Below are 19,096 nucleotides of genomic sequence, written 5' to 3' on the forward strand. Positions count from 1 at the left end.
ATTTGTGCATTCAAACAGTTAATATGTCATTGTTTAAGAAGAAAATGCATGTAAACATGCTTTGAAATAGGAAACCATTTTAGGCCGCTAGGCCGCTAGGCCGCCAGGCCGCTAACTTCACGCCGCTAGGCCGCTAGGCCGCTAGGCCGCTGAATTGCTCGATCGACTTTTTTGGAAAAGAATTGAAAAACGCTTCAGAGTGATAATTTGTGCATAAAAACAGTAAATACATCATTGTTTTAGAAGAATAGGCATGTTTAATGCTTTGAAATAGCTGACTGCTTTATCGACACTTTTGAAAAAATCGCTAATAGCTTCAAAGTGTTAATTTGTGCATAAAAACAGTTAATATGTCATTGTTTTAGAAGAAAATGCATGTATACATGGTTTGAAATAGGAAACCATTTTAGGCCGCTAGGCCGCTAGGCCGCCAGGCCGCTAACTTCACGCCGCTAGGCCGCTAGGCCGCTGAAGTGCTCGATGAACTTTTAAAAAAAAAATAATAAAAAACGCTTAAGAGTGATAATTTGTGCATAAAAACAGTAAATATATCATTGTTTTAGAAGATCAGGCATGTTTAATGATTTGAAATAGCTGACTGCTTAATCGACGCTTTAAAAAAAAGAGTTGATAATCGCTAATAGCTTCAAAGTGTTAATTTGTGCATAAAAATAGCTAAGATGTCATTGTTTTAGAAGAAAATGCATGTATTCATGCTTTGAAATAGGATACCATTTTAGGCCGCTAGGCCGCTAGGCCGCCAGGCCGCTAACTTCACGCCGCTAGGCCGCTAGGCCGCTGAAGTGCTCGATCGACTTTTTTGAAAAAAAGTTGAAAAACGCTTCAGAGTGATATTATGTGCATAAAACAGTTAATTTAAAATTGTTTTAGAATAAAAGATAAAGAAAGATATTCTGAATAGATAACAATTTAAGGCCGCTATGTAACTATATGAATAAAAAACCTTGATTTATCATTGTTTTAAAAAAAAAACGCATTAACAATTGCTTGGACATAGAAAAAATAATTAGGCCGCTAGGCCGCTAGGCCGCTAGGCCGCCAACTTCACGCCGCTAGGCCGCCAGGCCGCTAACTTCACGCCGCTAGGCCGCTAGGCCGCTTGGCCGCTAACTTCACGCCGTTAGGCCGCTAGGCCGCTAGGCCGCTAACTTCACGTACATCTGATATTAATATTTTTCAAACTTTACTTGTTCCAATGTCCATTGCAATAGGTTTTGATATGCACATGCGATTTGTAACAACTGCCACACCCCGGGGAATATTGGGGCTTTTGAACCAATCCCTTTTGAATATTATTCTGAAAAGAATATCTTAATTTTGACTAAATCAAGGAACATATTTCGTTACTGGAACAATAGAAATAAAATAATTAAAGCAGGTACACAGCTTCATACACCAATGAATAAAGGTAAGTGACTCTGGAGACTCCCATGTCACAAGATATCGGGACGGACGGCCGGACGGACATCACATCATCATCATCATCATCATCAACGTCATCACTATCGTTTTTGTTGAAATATTAGGACTCTACTTTTTAGCTTTATAATAAATGGTTAAGTTAATCCTCTTTATGTGGCACAAAGGCACAGCTGCGCCCCATATAAGCAATTTCTGTTATAGTTGGGCGTCGCCGCATAAACGTGGTCGCCCTGTTTATGCGTTGAAAATCACCGCATAAAAGAAAAGAAAAAACACTTTTATGCGGCGATGCTGTTATGCGGCGTTACAGGGCCTGACTATACATTTTGTATGTTGTAAAATACATTGTGCATGTAACGCCTTAGTATTACTTGATGAAGATGGATTTTAATAACAGGTAGTACAAATCTCATTGTACGTGAGAGATAGTGTACTAGATCAAACTTCAACTATTTCCACATCTATTTCCTTACAAGTGACACTCTTAAGAAAAGAAACATAAATATATGGTTAGCAGTCCAATGACTGTTATTTTTATTAAACAACTGAACACGTATCACAAATTGAACATTTGGTATTAACAATGATGTTTGAGGTATGTTTTAATGTATAACAAGTTAAATATGTGCGCTCTCGTACAAACTATTCATCAAATTTCACAAATAGTGGAACTCTTTGCATTGACATGACACCCGTTGCCATGGGAGCACATCGTCACCATGTTCCCCCATACGTCCTGTTAGTGACCTGGGGCCGGCTTCACGAACACTCTAAGACAAACAAATATTCCCCAACTCAAAATCATACACTCTGGTTAAATAGTAAAAATAACAATTCAATCAGTTAGCTAAAATATCATATATTGCATGCTTAGTCAGTTATACGACTCAAGTTCTTTGGTGTAATTTGGCTCTGGTTTTCGCCTCAATTGGCCCCAGCTTATATCTGATTATTTCAAGATTACATATACACTGATAATGGTTCGAAGCTGTTGAATGACTGTTGTACACTTATTCATAAATAAATACACTTGTGTATTAAGAAACTTCACACCTTCTCTACACTGACGTCAAACGTATTCCTAGAAACTCGGGATCTTGTTACCATGACCTAAGATATTTTTAAGACAGAAGCCTCAATTAAAATAAGTTATTGCCACGGATTATATGACTGGTTTACCATCATGAGCAACGACAAGCCTTAAAGGGACTATACACCAGATTGGCACCCAAAAAGTTTTTTTCTGTAACGAATCTCAGGACAATTATTTAATAAAATATTTTACTCTTTGATACCATAATTGTAAAAAAAAATGTAAAAAGAAAATCGAATCGGAGACCGGGTAGCCCCACATTTGTACGCAGAATTCAGGGGAGTACTCGTGACTCAAAAAAGTTGTACGCGGTACGCGGAAACTGTAAAATATCAAAATTAGTTGAATATTAATTGTACGCGGATTAGGGTAGAGAATGAAGCAACATTCGATTCGCAAGGGGAGAGGGGTGGGGGTTGGGGCTACGTTTAATATCACAATAAGCCTGAATACTTCGCTATCTTCAAGAAATGAAGTGTGCTCTTAAGCTTGAATGAATCGTTTGTTTTACCAACTAGTTAAATAGGTAATAGTATTTTGTTTGTTCTTCGGCTTTGAAAGAGTTAAATCACAGTTTTAGTCCTCTGACCAGTACGTTAGAACAAGGCTCGAAGAGGTTGTGGGTAGGGGTAGGAGAGAAGTTACTGTGGTGGAGAATATATAGTATCTTTTTTGATCGACGATCTCAGAAAGATGGATAAGCGTAAGGAGTTCCCATTCATTTCTTTGCCATCACAGGCTCTCTAAGACTAACACACACCGTCGAAATATAATATAAATGCGTTGTATTGGCAACGTGTACACAGTAATGTCATTGTCAATAATGTTTTAATACTTATACTAGAACATAATTTCCCACTGACCATCGCAACCAGCCGAGTCAAACACGGACATATGAGCTGACAGACATTATAACAAGTAAACACAAGACGGCGTGCTGGTATCAGACAGGGGTCTCCTCCATATGGAGAATCGCGGTGATGTCCCTCGTAATCTCCGACCTCGAGGAGAATGTTGCCATTGGAACGGTGGGCTCCGGATGATGGCCTGAGTGATCGGGTGGCCCAGAGTGGTCGTTAGCGGGCTCGTTAGTGGGTGTGTTATAGTTGTCTGTATCCCTGGATACACCGGAGAGCTCCTCCTTCACCTGCGAAAGACTCATTTCCCCCAGCTGGAAGGCCAACCCGCAGCTCAGACGCTTCGCTAGCGGCCGGTGCACCCTAAAACATAGACGCATTCACGTAAGGTTAAAACATTCTTGATCCAAAATGTAATGCACCAGTCAATTGTAACCGCGGCTCCCCTAGGTCCGGGGAATACCTGGGACTTTGACTTTCGGTCCAACCATGCCCGGGTAAAATCACCGCACTGCGGTGACGAACAGCTGGTAAAAATCCCCGCCAATTGCCCCCGCACCCCAGGATACCTAGTTAAGGCCCATTCCCCGCTATTTTTGGCGCGAAGACAAAACCACCACATTCACCCGACACTGCGGTCACCAGGAAGGTAAAACACGGCCCATTTTCCCGGCTATACCCCCCGTATACCCTCGGACCTGGGGGCCGCGGGTATACCGGGGATAGGCGGGGAAATGGGCCGTGTTTTTACCTTCAAGGTGGCCCCGCAGTGCCGAGAGAAAGCGGTGGTTTTGTTTTCGTGGCGTGGTTACAATTGACTGATGCATTATGACGCAGGGTATAGGTTTGTGATATACACAATGAGACCAAAATCCTATCGAAACGTATGAAGCGTGTTGAAAAAGCATTTGTGTTTATGTTTGGGGAATTAACAATTGTTGCTATATTGACGGATTTTAGATAAACATGGTCCCAACATTAACAGATATGTTATACCTGATTGAAAAATATATTGCAAAAACATATCTACCTTTTAGTTGATTTAGTTTTTTATGCACCGGTCAATTGTAACCAGGGCCCCCAAGTCCGCGGGTATACCGGGGATAGCCGGGGAAATGGGCCGTGTTTTTACCTTCTAGGTGGCCCAGCAGTGCCGAGAGAAAGCGGTGGTTTTGTTTTCGCGCCGAAAAAAGCGGGGAATGGCATACCTAGGTATCCCGGGGTGCGGGGGCATTTTGCGGGGATTTTGACCAGCAGTTTGTCCCGCAGATATTTTACTCGATATTGGCTAGACTGATAGTCAAAGTCTCCGCAATACCCCAGATCTGGGGGGCCATGGTTACAATTGATTGGTGCATCGCTTGAGTTACCAAACACTTTTTTCATATGTTGAAAACAACCGTGAACAACAAGACTCATTTACTAATAATAGTCTTCACTTTTGAAAAGCGTAAACATCATTTGTAAAAGTGACATTGGCAGATTATATTCAACGTTCTAGACATTTTGAAATCAATGACATTTTATAATGACGGAGTTTGACGCTATTACATAACCGATTACTAACAGAGAGTCTGACAGGTTACAATAAACACCAGGAACACTTCACCATTTCCCTCCAATGAGAGGGAAATTTTGTGGTAAAAAAACAGTTGTGTTGAAATGAGAACGTAAAAGCGATTGCTATTATATACATATACTTGATTCTTTTCATCTCTTTGAGAATTTGTTAACGCTTTTCAGAAAATAGCAATCGTTCCAGTATTAACAGCGGTGCCTCTGCGATGCTTTATGCCTTAGTAGAGTGCATAAATAGGGCAAGTATTGATTGAAAGTCTGTATCAAAAATAATAATCTAGAATGTTTAAGGATAGAAGCCCTTACATTCTAGTGTCTGTATCGTCTGCTGACAGATCCTCCTCGGAGAACGTGCACACGGCGCTGTCCTTAGAGACGTGCATTCGGTTCTGTAGACGCTTGATCATGGCAAGCTTCAGCGCCGCCTGGTGCAGGTGCTTGCGGACCTTCGCGTCTGGTCTGATAAAAAGATGACGTAATTTCAAATTATTTGTATATAATAGTGAAACAAGAAATATGAAACATTATATATGATACCAACTTTCCGCTTTCCTTCCTTAATCACATGATCCCAACTTTCTCGAAATTCTCTTGGCTTAACAGACTTAAGTAGCTTATTTCAATAATGTAAAAAAGGGTTTATTGTGATAATTATAAAGATAGTTCGTGTGATAACTTAAGATTTCATAAGCTTTACACACAATTATTATCGACGGGCATCAAAAGTGTGATTCTAAAAAAAATTAAAGCAGTAAATCTTACGGAAAATTAGTTAAAGTAAGAAGTTTTTAGAAATCGGACCGGATGCCCTTAACTTTCCTTAACAGAGATGATAGAATATATGGTTAAACATGATTATACCCATTGTATTTTACCATTAGCTACTGTAGTGTAAATAACATTTCAAAATAATAAACAACATTATAATAAGAAACAGCTGAGAGCAACTGGCCATATGATGCTTTTAAGTTACAAGAAATAGCAATGTGTTCAGCTATTATTATTATCAGTTTCATCTTACTCTGTCATTTGATTTGTCTGCTGGTAAATTTATGATACACTGGTGATAATTAAGAGTGTTTTATTCAGTTGACAAACATTCCCTTTTAGGTACATATTTTATTTTTCACAAACATAATCGCTTAGAAGTCCCTGGTTATATCCTTGTGTTTTTTCAGTCAGAATACAGAATAAACTGCTTCATGAACATAAAGATGTCTGACTCGCAAACGTGATGCCTCCTCACCAAATATTAATTTTGTAACCTTATGAAAGGACAGTTATGTCAAAGTTAAACCTCACAATTAAACAAACAAGCTTTTTTGACTTTCAAGGACTTCACAACATGGGATTTCAAGGTTGATTTTAGTCGAAATGAGTGGCAAATATACAAACTGTAAAAACTTTATTTGTCATTTTTAAACAAATAACAGTCGAACCCCGTTGGCTCGAAATCGCTTGGCTCGAAATCCTCGTTGGCTCGAACTGGATGTAAAGGACCGATTTCTATAAACTGAATGTCAGCATTCCCGTTTGGCTCTTTTTTTCCGAGGCTCGAAGTATTTTCGACGATCCCTGGGAGTTCAAGCCAACGGGGTTCCTGGGAGGTCGTGCAAACGGGGTTCCTGGGAGTTCCAGCTATCGGGGTTCGATTGTAGTTATCAACAAGCACACTCCATTCAATTTATACCAAAAACACAGGGAGTCACCTATCATCACCATTTAACAGTTTTGTTAATGGAGATATCGAGAAGTTGGCTAAGTTGTGGTTCGGAATTCTAAAGTTTGCACTTCACATACAATGTATAACGTACGTGTGTTTGTATGCTATTTTTTTAATAAATAAAGTATAAACTAAAGTTAGCACTTACCTATTCTTGAGGGACTGGTGTTTTCCTTTTATAGAACCGGAATGAGAAAATGTACTGTCTTCTCTAAACTTTTCCACGGACGACTGCTTTGTTTGGTAGGCCGAGTCCTTCTGCCTCAGGTCTTGTACCCCGGGACTCACTGGTATGGTCGGCTCCAGGTCCCGCTCATACAGCTGAACACCGCTTTCATCCGTGGTGTACACAGAGGTGTCAAAGGAGAGGGTTTTGTCCTCTTCATCCTCGAACCCTTCATTCTCGTGGCTTGCACGTGCCATAGCACCATGAGTCTGTGATATGAACTCTTCAGAAAAGTCAAACCGTTTTGGAGCAATTGTCCTTGAATTCGTGTAGAAAGGGTAGGTGAACGGGGCATTATAGCTATCTTCGCGTTTCACCGACTTTTCAACCACCGCCTGTGAGTAATTGTGCGACTCTCTGGTTGCACTCATGTCTAAGGGCCTAACGGTGTTAGGCTGCTTCACCATACGCCTCTGACTAGGAGACACAGTCTCCAGCGGCAGGAACATGTCCCTATGGCGGTCGGGGTCGAACATGGCGTCACAGTACGCCTGACACTTGGCCTGGTACGTGTCTATCAGGAAAGAGTTTATCATTTTATTTTTATACGATTGGGTATGGTCAATGGAATGTATATCACGAGGGCGTTGTTTCCGCCTAGGCTCGCGGTGGGCTCGATAGTCCTTCAAATTTGCATAATCTGTTTCTGAAAGGGCACCTCGTGATGTATAGTACTTCCGCCTGTGATTTGATTCGTCAATGATTGAACATTTACACAGAGCGTTGTCGCTCTCGGTACTGGACCATGTCGGGAGTCTGGTCCGCGTGCATTTGCTTCTGCCGCCACGGTGGTCGGTCGTGCTCGCGCACGCGCCGGCGTGGTGCCTGTGGTGACAAGAGGAGGTTCGTTTGTAGCTATTGTCGCGTGGGTCTGACCGGTGGCTGCTGCACCCGCATCGTCGCCTGTGCCCAGGCCGCTTGTGTTTGTATCGACTACTGCTACTGTCATACGAGTGAACCTTGTGTGGTAAGTTATGGAATCGCTCCCTGTCAGAGTCAAACGAATACGCCTGCCGCCTAAGTCGCTCAATTTGGCACGTTTTACAGTTATCCGATTCGAATGAAATAGACTTGTCTGTATTTTGTCTCATCATCTCATTTCTACGGGTATCTTCCAGTAAAGTCACATTAGCAATATCAATCATCGGCATATTATCATTATCCATAGTTCCTATGTTATAGAACGAAGAACTTTTCGAACTGAACAGTTTCCTCTTAACGGAAGCGGAGGACTTCGGTCCTGTGACTGACTGGATGTTCTCGTGCACTGTGCTCGACTGGGTGGTCGTGTTGGACATAGTGGTGGACGGGTAGCCACTGTCCGTCACTTCCACCACCTTAACCTCCTTCGGTTTCACGGCCACTTCTGCAGCCTCGATGTCCAGGCCAACGGACTCCGCGTCACTAGAGTAGTGCTGCTCAACGTTATTTTCGTTCATAATGCGTATTTCTGGATAACAATGTGTGATTGTCTCATCAGGACCCGGAATAAAGGCTTTAATACCGGTACCACGTGGCGGATCCAAAATCTCAACATGCTGCAAATCTGATGAGCCGGAAAAGGACGATGCCCGCCGTTCGTCGGACCGGAAACAGGATTTTTTAGTTTCATAATTTCCGAGCGCCGTACTTATCGTGTACGACCGCAGCATTCCGTGGAACCGCTCCGGCAGGTTCCTCCCCTCGGGGTTTAAGGTGACAGAGCCACCCTGGATACCGCAAGCAGTGATGTCGCGCACCTTAATTTGCGCGAGACGTTCATCGTGCACGTCTAAAGCGGCGATCCCGGGGATGGTGCTGTCCCGCCGCGCTTTGTAAGACTCGAACATTTTAAGGGCAGCGTCCTTGTTGTCCTCGTTAATGACGGGTGTGGTCGGTACGGATGTGTCCTGGAATTAACAGAAAGAGTTATAATACAAAAATATGCCAAAAAACAAAACAGAACAAAACAGAACGGAACAAAGTTTATTTCTTTTTAAACAGTTCAAACAATTTTTTTTTTAAATACCTTTGATTATTGATAAATTTTACTTATGCGTATATACATAATTATAGGCTATGGTGTATGGCTTATAAATAGAAAGATAACTGTATGAATGCCTGAACTAAAATGAAATAGCATTAGATGGTTTTCGGCGAAACTGTGTGAATCAATATCTATCTATGTCTTCCATAATAACAGGGTAATGATAAATTGTTTAGTTGAGCATTTTGATTTCTTAATTCAAAAGCCTTATAAATTATTTTATAATAAAATAATGGATATGTTATGTAGTATTCGGTTATTTTTTAATGAAAAAAATAAATAAAAATAAATGAATGCAAATCAAATAAGGTTGGGAATCAGAAATGCTCAATATTGAAGAGTCGTTAATACTGATTTCAATGTTTTGAATAAAATTATCTATGACACGGAGTATTAAAAATGAAAACAATAGAAGGATATCATTGACAACCTGGTTTAGCCAAATATAATTATCCTTAGTCTATAACGAGTTTCTTGATACACGTTGGTGCATTTGAAATTCGTGGACGTGTGTCAATATCGTGTAGCATTATAATATTAACCACGTTTAGATATTTGAGTTTTTATGCTTGGTTTATTTTAAACCAAAAACGTACCATTTTAATGAAATCATATGAACAAAAATGAAGGCTACTAGTCTCGACATAAAAAATGATATGATAATATGATATAATGTGATTTTGTTTTGATACCAGACACAGATTAAACATAAAAAGTATGCATGCGTTCGATGGCCATCCTTTTAGAAATACCCCTTAATTCAGACCAATACAATTACTAGTCTTTTATTATTTTATCGCAGAGCTCTTATTCATGGCCGAAAGTAATATTTGTAGAGTTGACCAAATACGAGTATCGTTCCAAACGAAATATTGTTTTGTTGTTGTTGCTTGCAGGAATGAGTCAATATATATAAATCAAATTTAATTAAGCAAATATGTATATGGCGTCAGTGTTAAAATCTTTAACCTGTCCGTTCCAATGCCTTTTTTCGCCTTGTAAATGTACATGTGCAAAACAACTGGCAAACAAGGAAACTAAAAGTAGCGAGAGACATTCGCCTTGCCAAGTTTAGATGCCGGTCGAACTCATTTTCGAAATGACCAAATATTGAATTCATTATGTTAAAAAACCTACCTCTCATTCCAAGCCACACATGGCATATGCATTTTGAAGCGATTAACAATACGTTAATTGTGTTTAATTAGTTTAATTTCACCCGCGAACATCTTACCCTGTCCTTCCCGAACATGGAAATCGTGATAGCGGGGCTCCACGTCCGGCCCGTGCACACGTTTGGTGTCTCTATGGTACCCGACATGCTTCGCTCCGCACCACTGTACGCCGAAGAAGGCTCGCCTTTTGAGGACTCTGGAATGGAAATACACAGACAACGATCAGTACGTGTTACCTGAAAGCTAGGCTATTTCATGGTAAACAAAATTTATTTTATGGCTTAATACTTTTTCACTCATGAGTGGGCGCCGATCTGTTTGCAATCAACACGTCGACGTGATAGGATATTGCTTAACGACTCATCAACATTGCAGGTTTTATTGTGCCAAGGGAACCCAACTATAGCCTTAGTTATTAATTATGGATGAATCTTGGATGAAATGAGTTCAAACACTCAAATAACTCACACAATTACATTCACTTCACAAAATGCAATATACGTCAACAAACTCCAACTAATTGAACTTTATGATTAAGCAAAAACTAGGAAAGTTACCTTTCGAATCGTTTGCAGGTCGCCGCTGACATTTTGGGAGCATTTTAGCGATTTTCGTGCCGCACTTACGGCGGACAACGTATGAAACGCAAGAGAGGAAGACGATGTTCAGGATGACGATCATGCCAATCCAGATCGGCTCCCGCAGAAGCTTCTGACCGATCGTGAGATCATCGTCAGGCTTCACAGCTAGTCTACAGTTCGGACCTGAAACCAAAAAAGTATCTTGGATGATGGGAATGCAACTGTATTTACAAGCAATTTGGCCCTGAAATATGGGAATGCAGCGATGAGGTTTGCTTGCAGTTTAACCATGGAACATTGGAATTCAACGGTAAAGTCTGCATGCTGTTTAACCCTGAAACATGGGAATGCAGCGGTAAAGTGTACGTGCAGTTTAACTCTGAAACATGGGAATTCAGCGGTGAAGTCTACATGCAGTCCAACCATGAAACATGGGAATGCAGCGGTAAAGTGTACGTGCAGTTTAACCCTGAAACATGGGAATTCAGCGGTAAAATATACATGCAGTCCAACCATGAAACATGGGAATGCAGCGGTCAAGTCTACACGCAGTTTAACCCTGAAACATGGGAATTCAGCGGTTAAGTCTGCATACAGTCCTGTCATATAATATGGGAATGCAGCGGTCAAGTCTAAACGCAGTTTAACCCTGAGGCATGGGAATGCCGCGGTAAAGTCTACATGCAGTTTAACACTGAAACATGGGAATGCAGCGGGAAGGTCTACATACAGTCCAGCAAATAAGCAGACCGGCCCTGAATGCATCGCTAAAGTCTACATATATTTGCAGATGCATTGATACAGTCTATATGCAGTTTGGAATGCAAAGATGGAGTCTTAAAGCCTTTCGCCCAAAAACCACAGGTATACAACGATTAAGTAAACATTACGGGTATAAAGCACGGAAATGTAACGGTAAGTCCAGCCCTTAACCACGTAAATGTATCGGTAAAGTATACAACACGGGCCTGAAAGACGGGAATACTACATTGAAGTGCACAGTCCGGGCCTGAAAGACGGGAATACTAGACTGAAGTATACAGTCCGGGCGTGAAAGACGGGAATACTACACTGAAGTGTACAGTCCGGGCCTGAAAGACGGGAATACTACACTGAAGTGTACAGTCCGGGCCTGAAAGACGGGAATACTACACTGAAGTATACAGTCCGGGCCTGAAAGACGGGAATACTACACTGAAGTGTACAGTCCGGGCCTGAAAGACGGGAATACTACACTGAAGTGTACAGTCCGGGCCTAAAAAATGAATACTACACTTAAATGTACAGTCCGGGCATTTAAGACGGGAATACTACACTGAAGTGTACAGTCCGGGCATTTAAGACGGAAATACTACACTGAAGTGTACAGTCCGGGCCTGAAAGACGGGAATACTACACTGAAGTGTACAGTCCGGGCCTGAAAGACGGGAATACTACACTGAAGTATACAGTCCGGGCGTGAAAGACGGGAATACTACACTGAAGTATACAGTCCGGGCCTGAAAGACGGGAATACTACACTTAAGTGTACAGTCCGGGCATTTAAGACGGAAATACTACACTGAAGTGTACAGTCCGGGCCTAAAAAAAAGGAATACTACACTTAAGTGTACAGTCCGGGCATTTAAGACGGGAATACTACACTGAAGTGTACAGTCCGGGCATTTAAGACGGAAATACTACACTGAAGTGTACAGTCCGGGCCTAAAAAAAGGAATACTACACTTAAGTGTACAGTCCGGGCCTGAAAGACGGGAATACTACACTGAAGTGTACAGTCCGGGCCTGAAAGAATGGAATACTACACTTAAGTGTACAGTCCGGCATTTAAGACGGGAATACTATACTGAAGTGTACAGTCCGGGCCTGAAAGACGCGAATACTATACTGAAGTGTACAGTCCAGGCATTTAAGACGGGAATACTATACTGAAGTATACAGTCCGGGCATTTAAGACGGAAATACTACACTGAAGTGTACAGTCCGGGCCTAAAAAAAGGAATACTACACTTAAGTGTACAGTCCGGGCATTAAGACGGAAATACTATACTGAAGTGTACAGTCCGGGCCTGAAAGACGGGAATACTATACCGAAGTGTACAGTCCGGGCCTGAAAGACGGGAATACTATACTTAAGTGTACAGTCCGGGCCTGAAAGAAAGGAATATTACACTTAAGTGTGCAGTCCGGGCCTGAAAGACGGGAATACTACACTTGTACAGTCCGGGCCTGAACAGTCCGGGCCTGGAAGACAGGAATGCTACACTTAAGTGTACAGTCCGGGTCTGAAAGACAGGAATACTACACTTAAGTGTACATTATTGGCCTGAAAGACGGGAATACTATACTGAAGTGTACAGTCCGGGCCTGAAAGACGGGAATACTAAACTGAAGTGTGCAGTCCGGGTACGAATATGGGGAAAACAGCCCTTGTCTGAAGCAAGGGATTACCATAGTAACGTAAACAGTGCCGCCCTGAAACACGGGTTAAACGATAAACTGCCGAGTCTAGCCCTGAATCACTGAGGGTGATATATATAATTTCCTGCTAGACTTGTTATAGATTTATTTTTATATATATAACACTCAGTCCTGTAGTACAGCGTTAAAAACACGATGGGATTCCTGTATACATGTTTTACCTCCGCACCCGAAAAACGGCACCTGGCCGAATCAAACGTCGACCGGGTTCATACATTCTGTAAATAACTTTAAATGGAAGGGTATGTGGAAAGGTCATTTCTAGATTTGTCTGGCATAAATGCGTAGATTTCAATAATAATACTTAATATGCATATTTATCACGTTATGTCGTTGAATGTCAAAATAGAATATAGGGTGATAAAAGTAAACAAAGAGGGTGGCCTCTGTCGTCATGCATCCATTGATAACTTATATTCCTAAGCAATTGGATGTGATAATTACCACAACTCTTATTATATGGAGCGAAACTTGCCATCAAAAACTTCATTACCAGTCAGTTAAAACCGGTATAAACCAACCTTAAGTAACAGTCAATTATATTCGGCATACTAGACCTTGACTGGCCACCTGGAATTGGCTCACGGGCTATTCACATGGGATGGGCCCACGTGCTGGACACATGGGATGGGCTCACGGGCTTGGCACATGGGTTTGCGCTCACGGGTTGGACACATAGGGCGAGTTTCGGGGCTGGGTACATGGAATGGGCTTACGGGCGGGGCACATGGGATTGGCTCAAGGGCTGCGCACATGGGATAGGCTCACGGGGTGGGCACATGGGATAGGCTTACGGACTGGGCACATGGGATGGGCTTACGGGCTAGGTACATGTGATTGGCTCACGGGCTGGTCACTTGGGATGGGCTTACGGGCTGGGTACATGTGATGGGCTCAAGGGCTGGGCACATGGGATGGGCTTACGGGCTGGGTACGTGTTATGAACTCGCGGACTGAGCATATGGGATGGGCTCGAGGGACAGTCACGTAGGAGGGGCTCACGGGCTGGGCACATGTGATGGGGCCACCGGCTGGGCACATGGGATGGGGTCACGGGCACATGGGATGGGTTTACGGTCTTGGCTTATGGGATGGGGTCACGGGCTGGGCACATGGGATGGGGTCACGGGCTTGGAACATGGGATGGGCTCGCGGGCTGGGCTGATTGCATGTAGAGCTATTTTAGCTGTAAAGCCAAACCCTTGCATTCAGAGCTAGTGGTTGTGGGTTCGATAATCACTAGATTCACATAGCAATGTAAATGTTATATAAACATTGACATAGGCCATCGTCCACCATTACCAAAGCGGCGTAGGTGCTTCTTATACAGCAGTACTTCATTAAATTATGAGTTCATTTACTTTATTTATAATAATAATGTCAACCATAAAATTGCGTTTTACGTTTATGGAGACATTATTTGTGTTGTTCAGAATCTTCTGTATTACTTCATGGTTTGAAATTAAAACATGTGCATATTTCCAAGAAACTGCACCAAGATTTATTTTAAGAAAACGTTCCTCCTAAATAACAATGTGTATGGATGAACGCTCATTCTCTCACTGCATTAGTTTCAATATAATATTTCCAAGAAAAAGAAGACGTTTTATCCCAGGTCATCATGTAAGAATTTCGTACCAATGGTAAGCATTTTATGGGTATAAGAAAGCAATGTAAACGATTGACCATTTTAAATGATTAACATAAATATTTGTCCTGAAAAACTCGAAATATCGGTTCTTTTGGGCTTCTTTGGGCGCTTGTTTCCATGATAGAATTGAGTCGAGTGGAGTCGCGTAACTAGCGTAAAACGCCCGAACACCGAGAACCGGAAGTAGAGATCGTTCTTGGCTTGACTATCCGCCATTTTGTTCTCGTTTAGTTCACGGTCCTCCCGGTCGGTAGGTTATTTGGAATTTTGACCCGAGAGCAATTTTCTTGGACCCTTTAGCGTCGTTAGGGTCGGACAAAGTAGAACAAGAAGAACGAAGCGCCCAAAAACACCTTTTTCATGCTCATTTGAAACATCGAACAGCATGAATATAATGCTTAACTATTGTTGAGCAAATATTACGAAAGACGATTTTATTACATTTCCAGTCTAAAGAATTGACATTTTTCCGGAAATGTCTCAAAACGAAATGAAGATGTTTTTGTTGAAAAATTGTCAGTACTACCATCCCAACAACGTCTTGAGAATTTGTGGTAATTGCCAGCTGTTTTAAGAAAGATATTTGCTTTTTTGTAACCAGGAAATGAATTGAATCCACTATTTTTGTATTATTTTATTGAATATCTTTCTCATTTGAAAAGATATCACCAAGAATCCTCAAGACATTGTTGATTTAGTAGCCTGGGGGTATTTTGACACAAAAACAAAATTATAATGTCGACAAACTTTTCCGAAAAATTTTTAAATGCTTTTTGATCCAAAATCTGATAAAATATGGTCAATTAACTTCTTACCACCCCCAAAACGTCACAAAGAATGTAACTTTTATTCCCCAAAAAGACAAAAAAGGATGAATAAATATCGAAAACAATGATTCTTATGAAGGATACCGAGTTTAATTTGAAGGAAAGGTGCAGAAAACACGGTATTTCTACCTTTTGAGACGATAGTAGATCACAGTAAATCGTTTAGCACTCGCCAATCATTTAATATTTTTTTGCGTTTTCAGCTAAAAACTATAAGGTTAAATTATTGTTATCAGATACTAGTATAACTATTTTTCATAAATGTATCATTGAGTTAGTAGTTTAAGGTTTATCACTCAAAATTTATGTTTGTTAAATACATGTGAGTAAATTGGTTTAGAACAAGAGTGTCACTTTAATAATGAGTATTAGTCGTAGCCTACGTACCTGTAAAGTCCGCGTCACACATGCACTCTGTTTTGTTCTCATTCACAAGAACACATTGCCCGTGACCCGAGCAGAACGTGTACTGACACCGGATACTGTCCATGCTGCACGTGGCGCCCCAGAAACCTGCGTGGCATGTGCACGTGTACCCGGTGCTCGTGCTCGACTCACAAGTGCCATGCTGACAGGGTTCAAGGTCACATTGGCTTGCCTGGCAGAACAAACCTGGAACAAATGCACGAGAACAATGTCATAAAGAAATAATCAGTGTATAATTCACGGGCGTAGCTATGCCCGATGGCTCTATGTGAGTTTACGGACTTTTATAAATTATGTGCATTACACTCACTTAATTATATTTGCAATAATAACAATAAAATCAAGGAATACACCCTGCACGTTGTTTAGATAAACACCAAACTTTTGAGTTGTTCAAAGTGTTCGAGATTTTAGTTATTGCATTTTTGGGTCATTTAGATTTTGTCATTTTTCGAAAACGTTGTAGGCCCAGGCATACAAGGCCTATATGTAGCTACGCCACTGTATATTTAGAAAGTTTATAACGCAGCGATCAATTAACTGAAATTAGATAAATATCAATCCAATTTCATCAGATTTTCAGCATTTAAAAAAAACGAACAACAACAATAAAACACCCCAATAATTGAATCATCGGGCATTTCAACGTTTGACAACTTACACGTCTGAGCTGAATTTTGCCCGTTTAAAGTTTCTGTTACATAACGCTGACGTCAAGTAACCTTATTCCTTTGAAATAGAACTTCTATTAATATATTTCAAACCGTTCGAAGTATAATAAAAATATCATAGATCATACTGTTTATTCAAGCAAAATCAATATAATTATAGTGGTTTCGTAAATAAATCCATTACATTCAAACTTTATCACTCAGATAATGTTTTCAGAAAAAAAACACCTTTTTTAAAAGCATTATTAATTGTAAACTCCAACATAATACAACATATAACTCCAACTTATTTCAATTACAGTAGTTTTTCATTTAGTCTACCTGTCAAACTGTGGACGTCTTTAATCCAATGTATTTCCAAAATAAACAGACTATTTTTCATCTAATTGGAGAAATAGAAAACGTTCACTTTTTATGTGAATATCGGGAGACATTACGAAAGTCCATTGATACGTTTTCAATAAATCACGAATACCATAGTTACCAATGGAATTTACGTACATATAGCATCAGTTGTTTAAGCATGATTCAAAGACGTATATGGATCTGCTACGTAAAGTGTAAAGGTTATATATCGAGGGGCGTCACATTCAAATACAGCTTATGGGCGTAGCAGGATTTATAGAGAAAATATTATTTTACGACGATGGATTTTGTAATCAAAGGACCAATATGCTTGTTTAATTGCATTTTGATTGTTCTTAAAGGCAGGCTTAGGACCTTTTTTCAGACGTCTTTAATGTCAGAGCTTTGCTTTTATTTCGTATTATTCGTATTGCAAGCGAATCCCTTGCATGTCTACATTGGGCGGGTCTGAAATAATGAGGAATATACGGCAATATCGCAATTATGATTTCAGGGCTCAGAACACAACAATGTAATGCGTTTAATTTTCCTATTATTTGCCTTGAAATTATTCAGTAAAGCACACGTTTCACACGGGTTTGTCACCATACAAAATCCACAGCTGTGATTATTAAATTATTTTGTTTACAGAGTATAAATGTCATATAATGCCAGGAACTACGACGTTGTGATTTCTTGCATCCATGGGGCGATCAATATCTCCTATTGTGACTGTTTTCATCCACTATTTATCCAATTATAGTGGTATTACTTTCTATTATTAGCCAGAACATAATTTTGTGCTTTAAACAAAATGTGCACACCTAACAAAAAATAGTTATAAATAGTTGTGTGTCTGTGTCTTTGGAGTTAGTTTGTAAATCACGTGCCATGTTAACTATGTAATAACCCGGCGGTCATTATACGTGGGGATATTTCATTTCATTTTCTTTGTTTTGTATATTCTTACATCATTCGATGGAGTTAGCCAGGAGGTCACGTGATATAACTTTCGTGGGGATTTTCATACATGTACCGGTTCTATATGAAATTGAATACCTCACCCCATACTTGACCTAAAGTTAATTAAAAGTAAATTTGATTGGATACAGATAGAAAACGAAAAATGTGTACTTATTTTCGGGGAGAAGCTGATTTCTTTTAGGAATCATATGTATGTATGTGAGCAAATTGCTCCAGGTTCTGTTGTACATATTGAATGGCACAGAATTATAGTATTTAACACATTGAAATATAGGAGCTTCATGGTTGGAAACAAAACACCATTTGTCTCCTTAGTGTAACCGTGACCCCCGTGTTTGACACTTACCCTTACATGTGACCTTGACCCATATGTGTGGCATTGACCCATTTTTGTGACGTTAACTCCTATTTTTGACATTGACCCTTGAATAATAATAATAATAATAATAATAATAGAAATAAAAATAAAATAATAATAATAAACAAAATAATAATAAAAGCTTTATTTATCGAAGGTTACACATCTAGACATATGAAAACATATATTGTAATTTTCAAAATGGCCTTCAAAATAAATAAACCCAAAAAGGCACTTTTCTTAAAATTAAGTCACCTTTCAATGTTAAAACTAGAAAGATACATTTACATATAAGACTATTTAACATTCTGGAAATGAATGCATTCATACTTAAACAGTCACTGACAGACACTCAAAGGACATGACTATAAATTAAACATATAAATATGTTAACGAAAATGTAAATTAACTTATCATGCACATAATAAATGATGCTTATTATTTCCTATGAATGTTTTAAGGGTTTTCAATGTACGTATATTTAAAGGAATGTCATTCCATATATTTTTGCTATTATTTTTAATGATGTTTCCATGTATTTAGTACGAGGTGTTATCTGTAAGACAAGATCCTTGTTTGATACTGATCTTAATTGGTATGTTTTATTGACAGAGAACGTTACAATATCTGTCAAATATGATGGGCCTTGTC

The 19,096-nt window shown here is 40.1% G+C and overlaps 2 protein-coding genes across 2 annotated transcripts; both read right to left on the minus strand.

Moving 5' to 3' along the window:
- Nucleotides 1-3,389: 3,389 nt before the first annotated feature.
- On the minus strand, nt 3,390-8,468 carry LOC128245145 (uncharacterized). The gene is made up of 3 exons (XM_052963388.1): nt 6,843-8,468; nt 5,278-5,430; nt 3,390-3,756 (listed from the first exon to the last, which is right to left on the minus strand). Exons 1-3 carry the CDS (start codon nt 8,357-8,359, stop codon nt 3,480-3,482), a joined length of 1,947 nt encoding a protein of 648 aa, XP_052819348.1. The 5' UTR covers nt 8,360-8,468; the 3' UTR covers nt 3,390-3,479.
- LOC128244443 (protein eyes shut-like) lies at nt 8,397-17,181 on the minus strand. The gene is made up of 6 exons (XM_052962447.1): nt 17,080-17,181; nt 16,049-16,273; nt 10,679-10,885; nt 10,181-10,317; nt 8,562-8,809; nt 8,397-8,415 (listed from the first exon to the last, which is right to left on the minus strand). Exons 1-6 carry the CDS (start codon nt 17,138-17,140, stop codon nt 8,397-8,399), a joined length of 897 nt encoding a protein of 298 aa, XP_052818407.1. The 5' UTR covers nt 17,141-17,181.
- Nucleotides 17,182-19,096: the final 1,915 nt, after the last annotated feature.

This window comes from Mya arenaria, chromosome 8 (genome assembly GCF_026914265.1).
Source record: "Mya arenaria isolate MELC-2E11 chromosome 8, ASM2691426v1".
Classification (NCBI taxonomy): Eukaryota; Metazoa; Mollusca; class Bivalvia; order Myida; family Myidae; genus Mya; species Mya arenaria.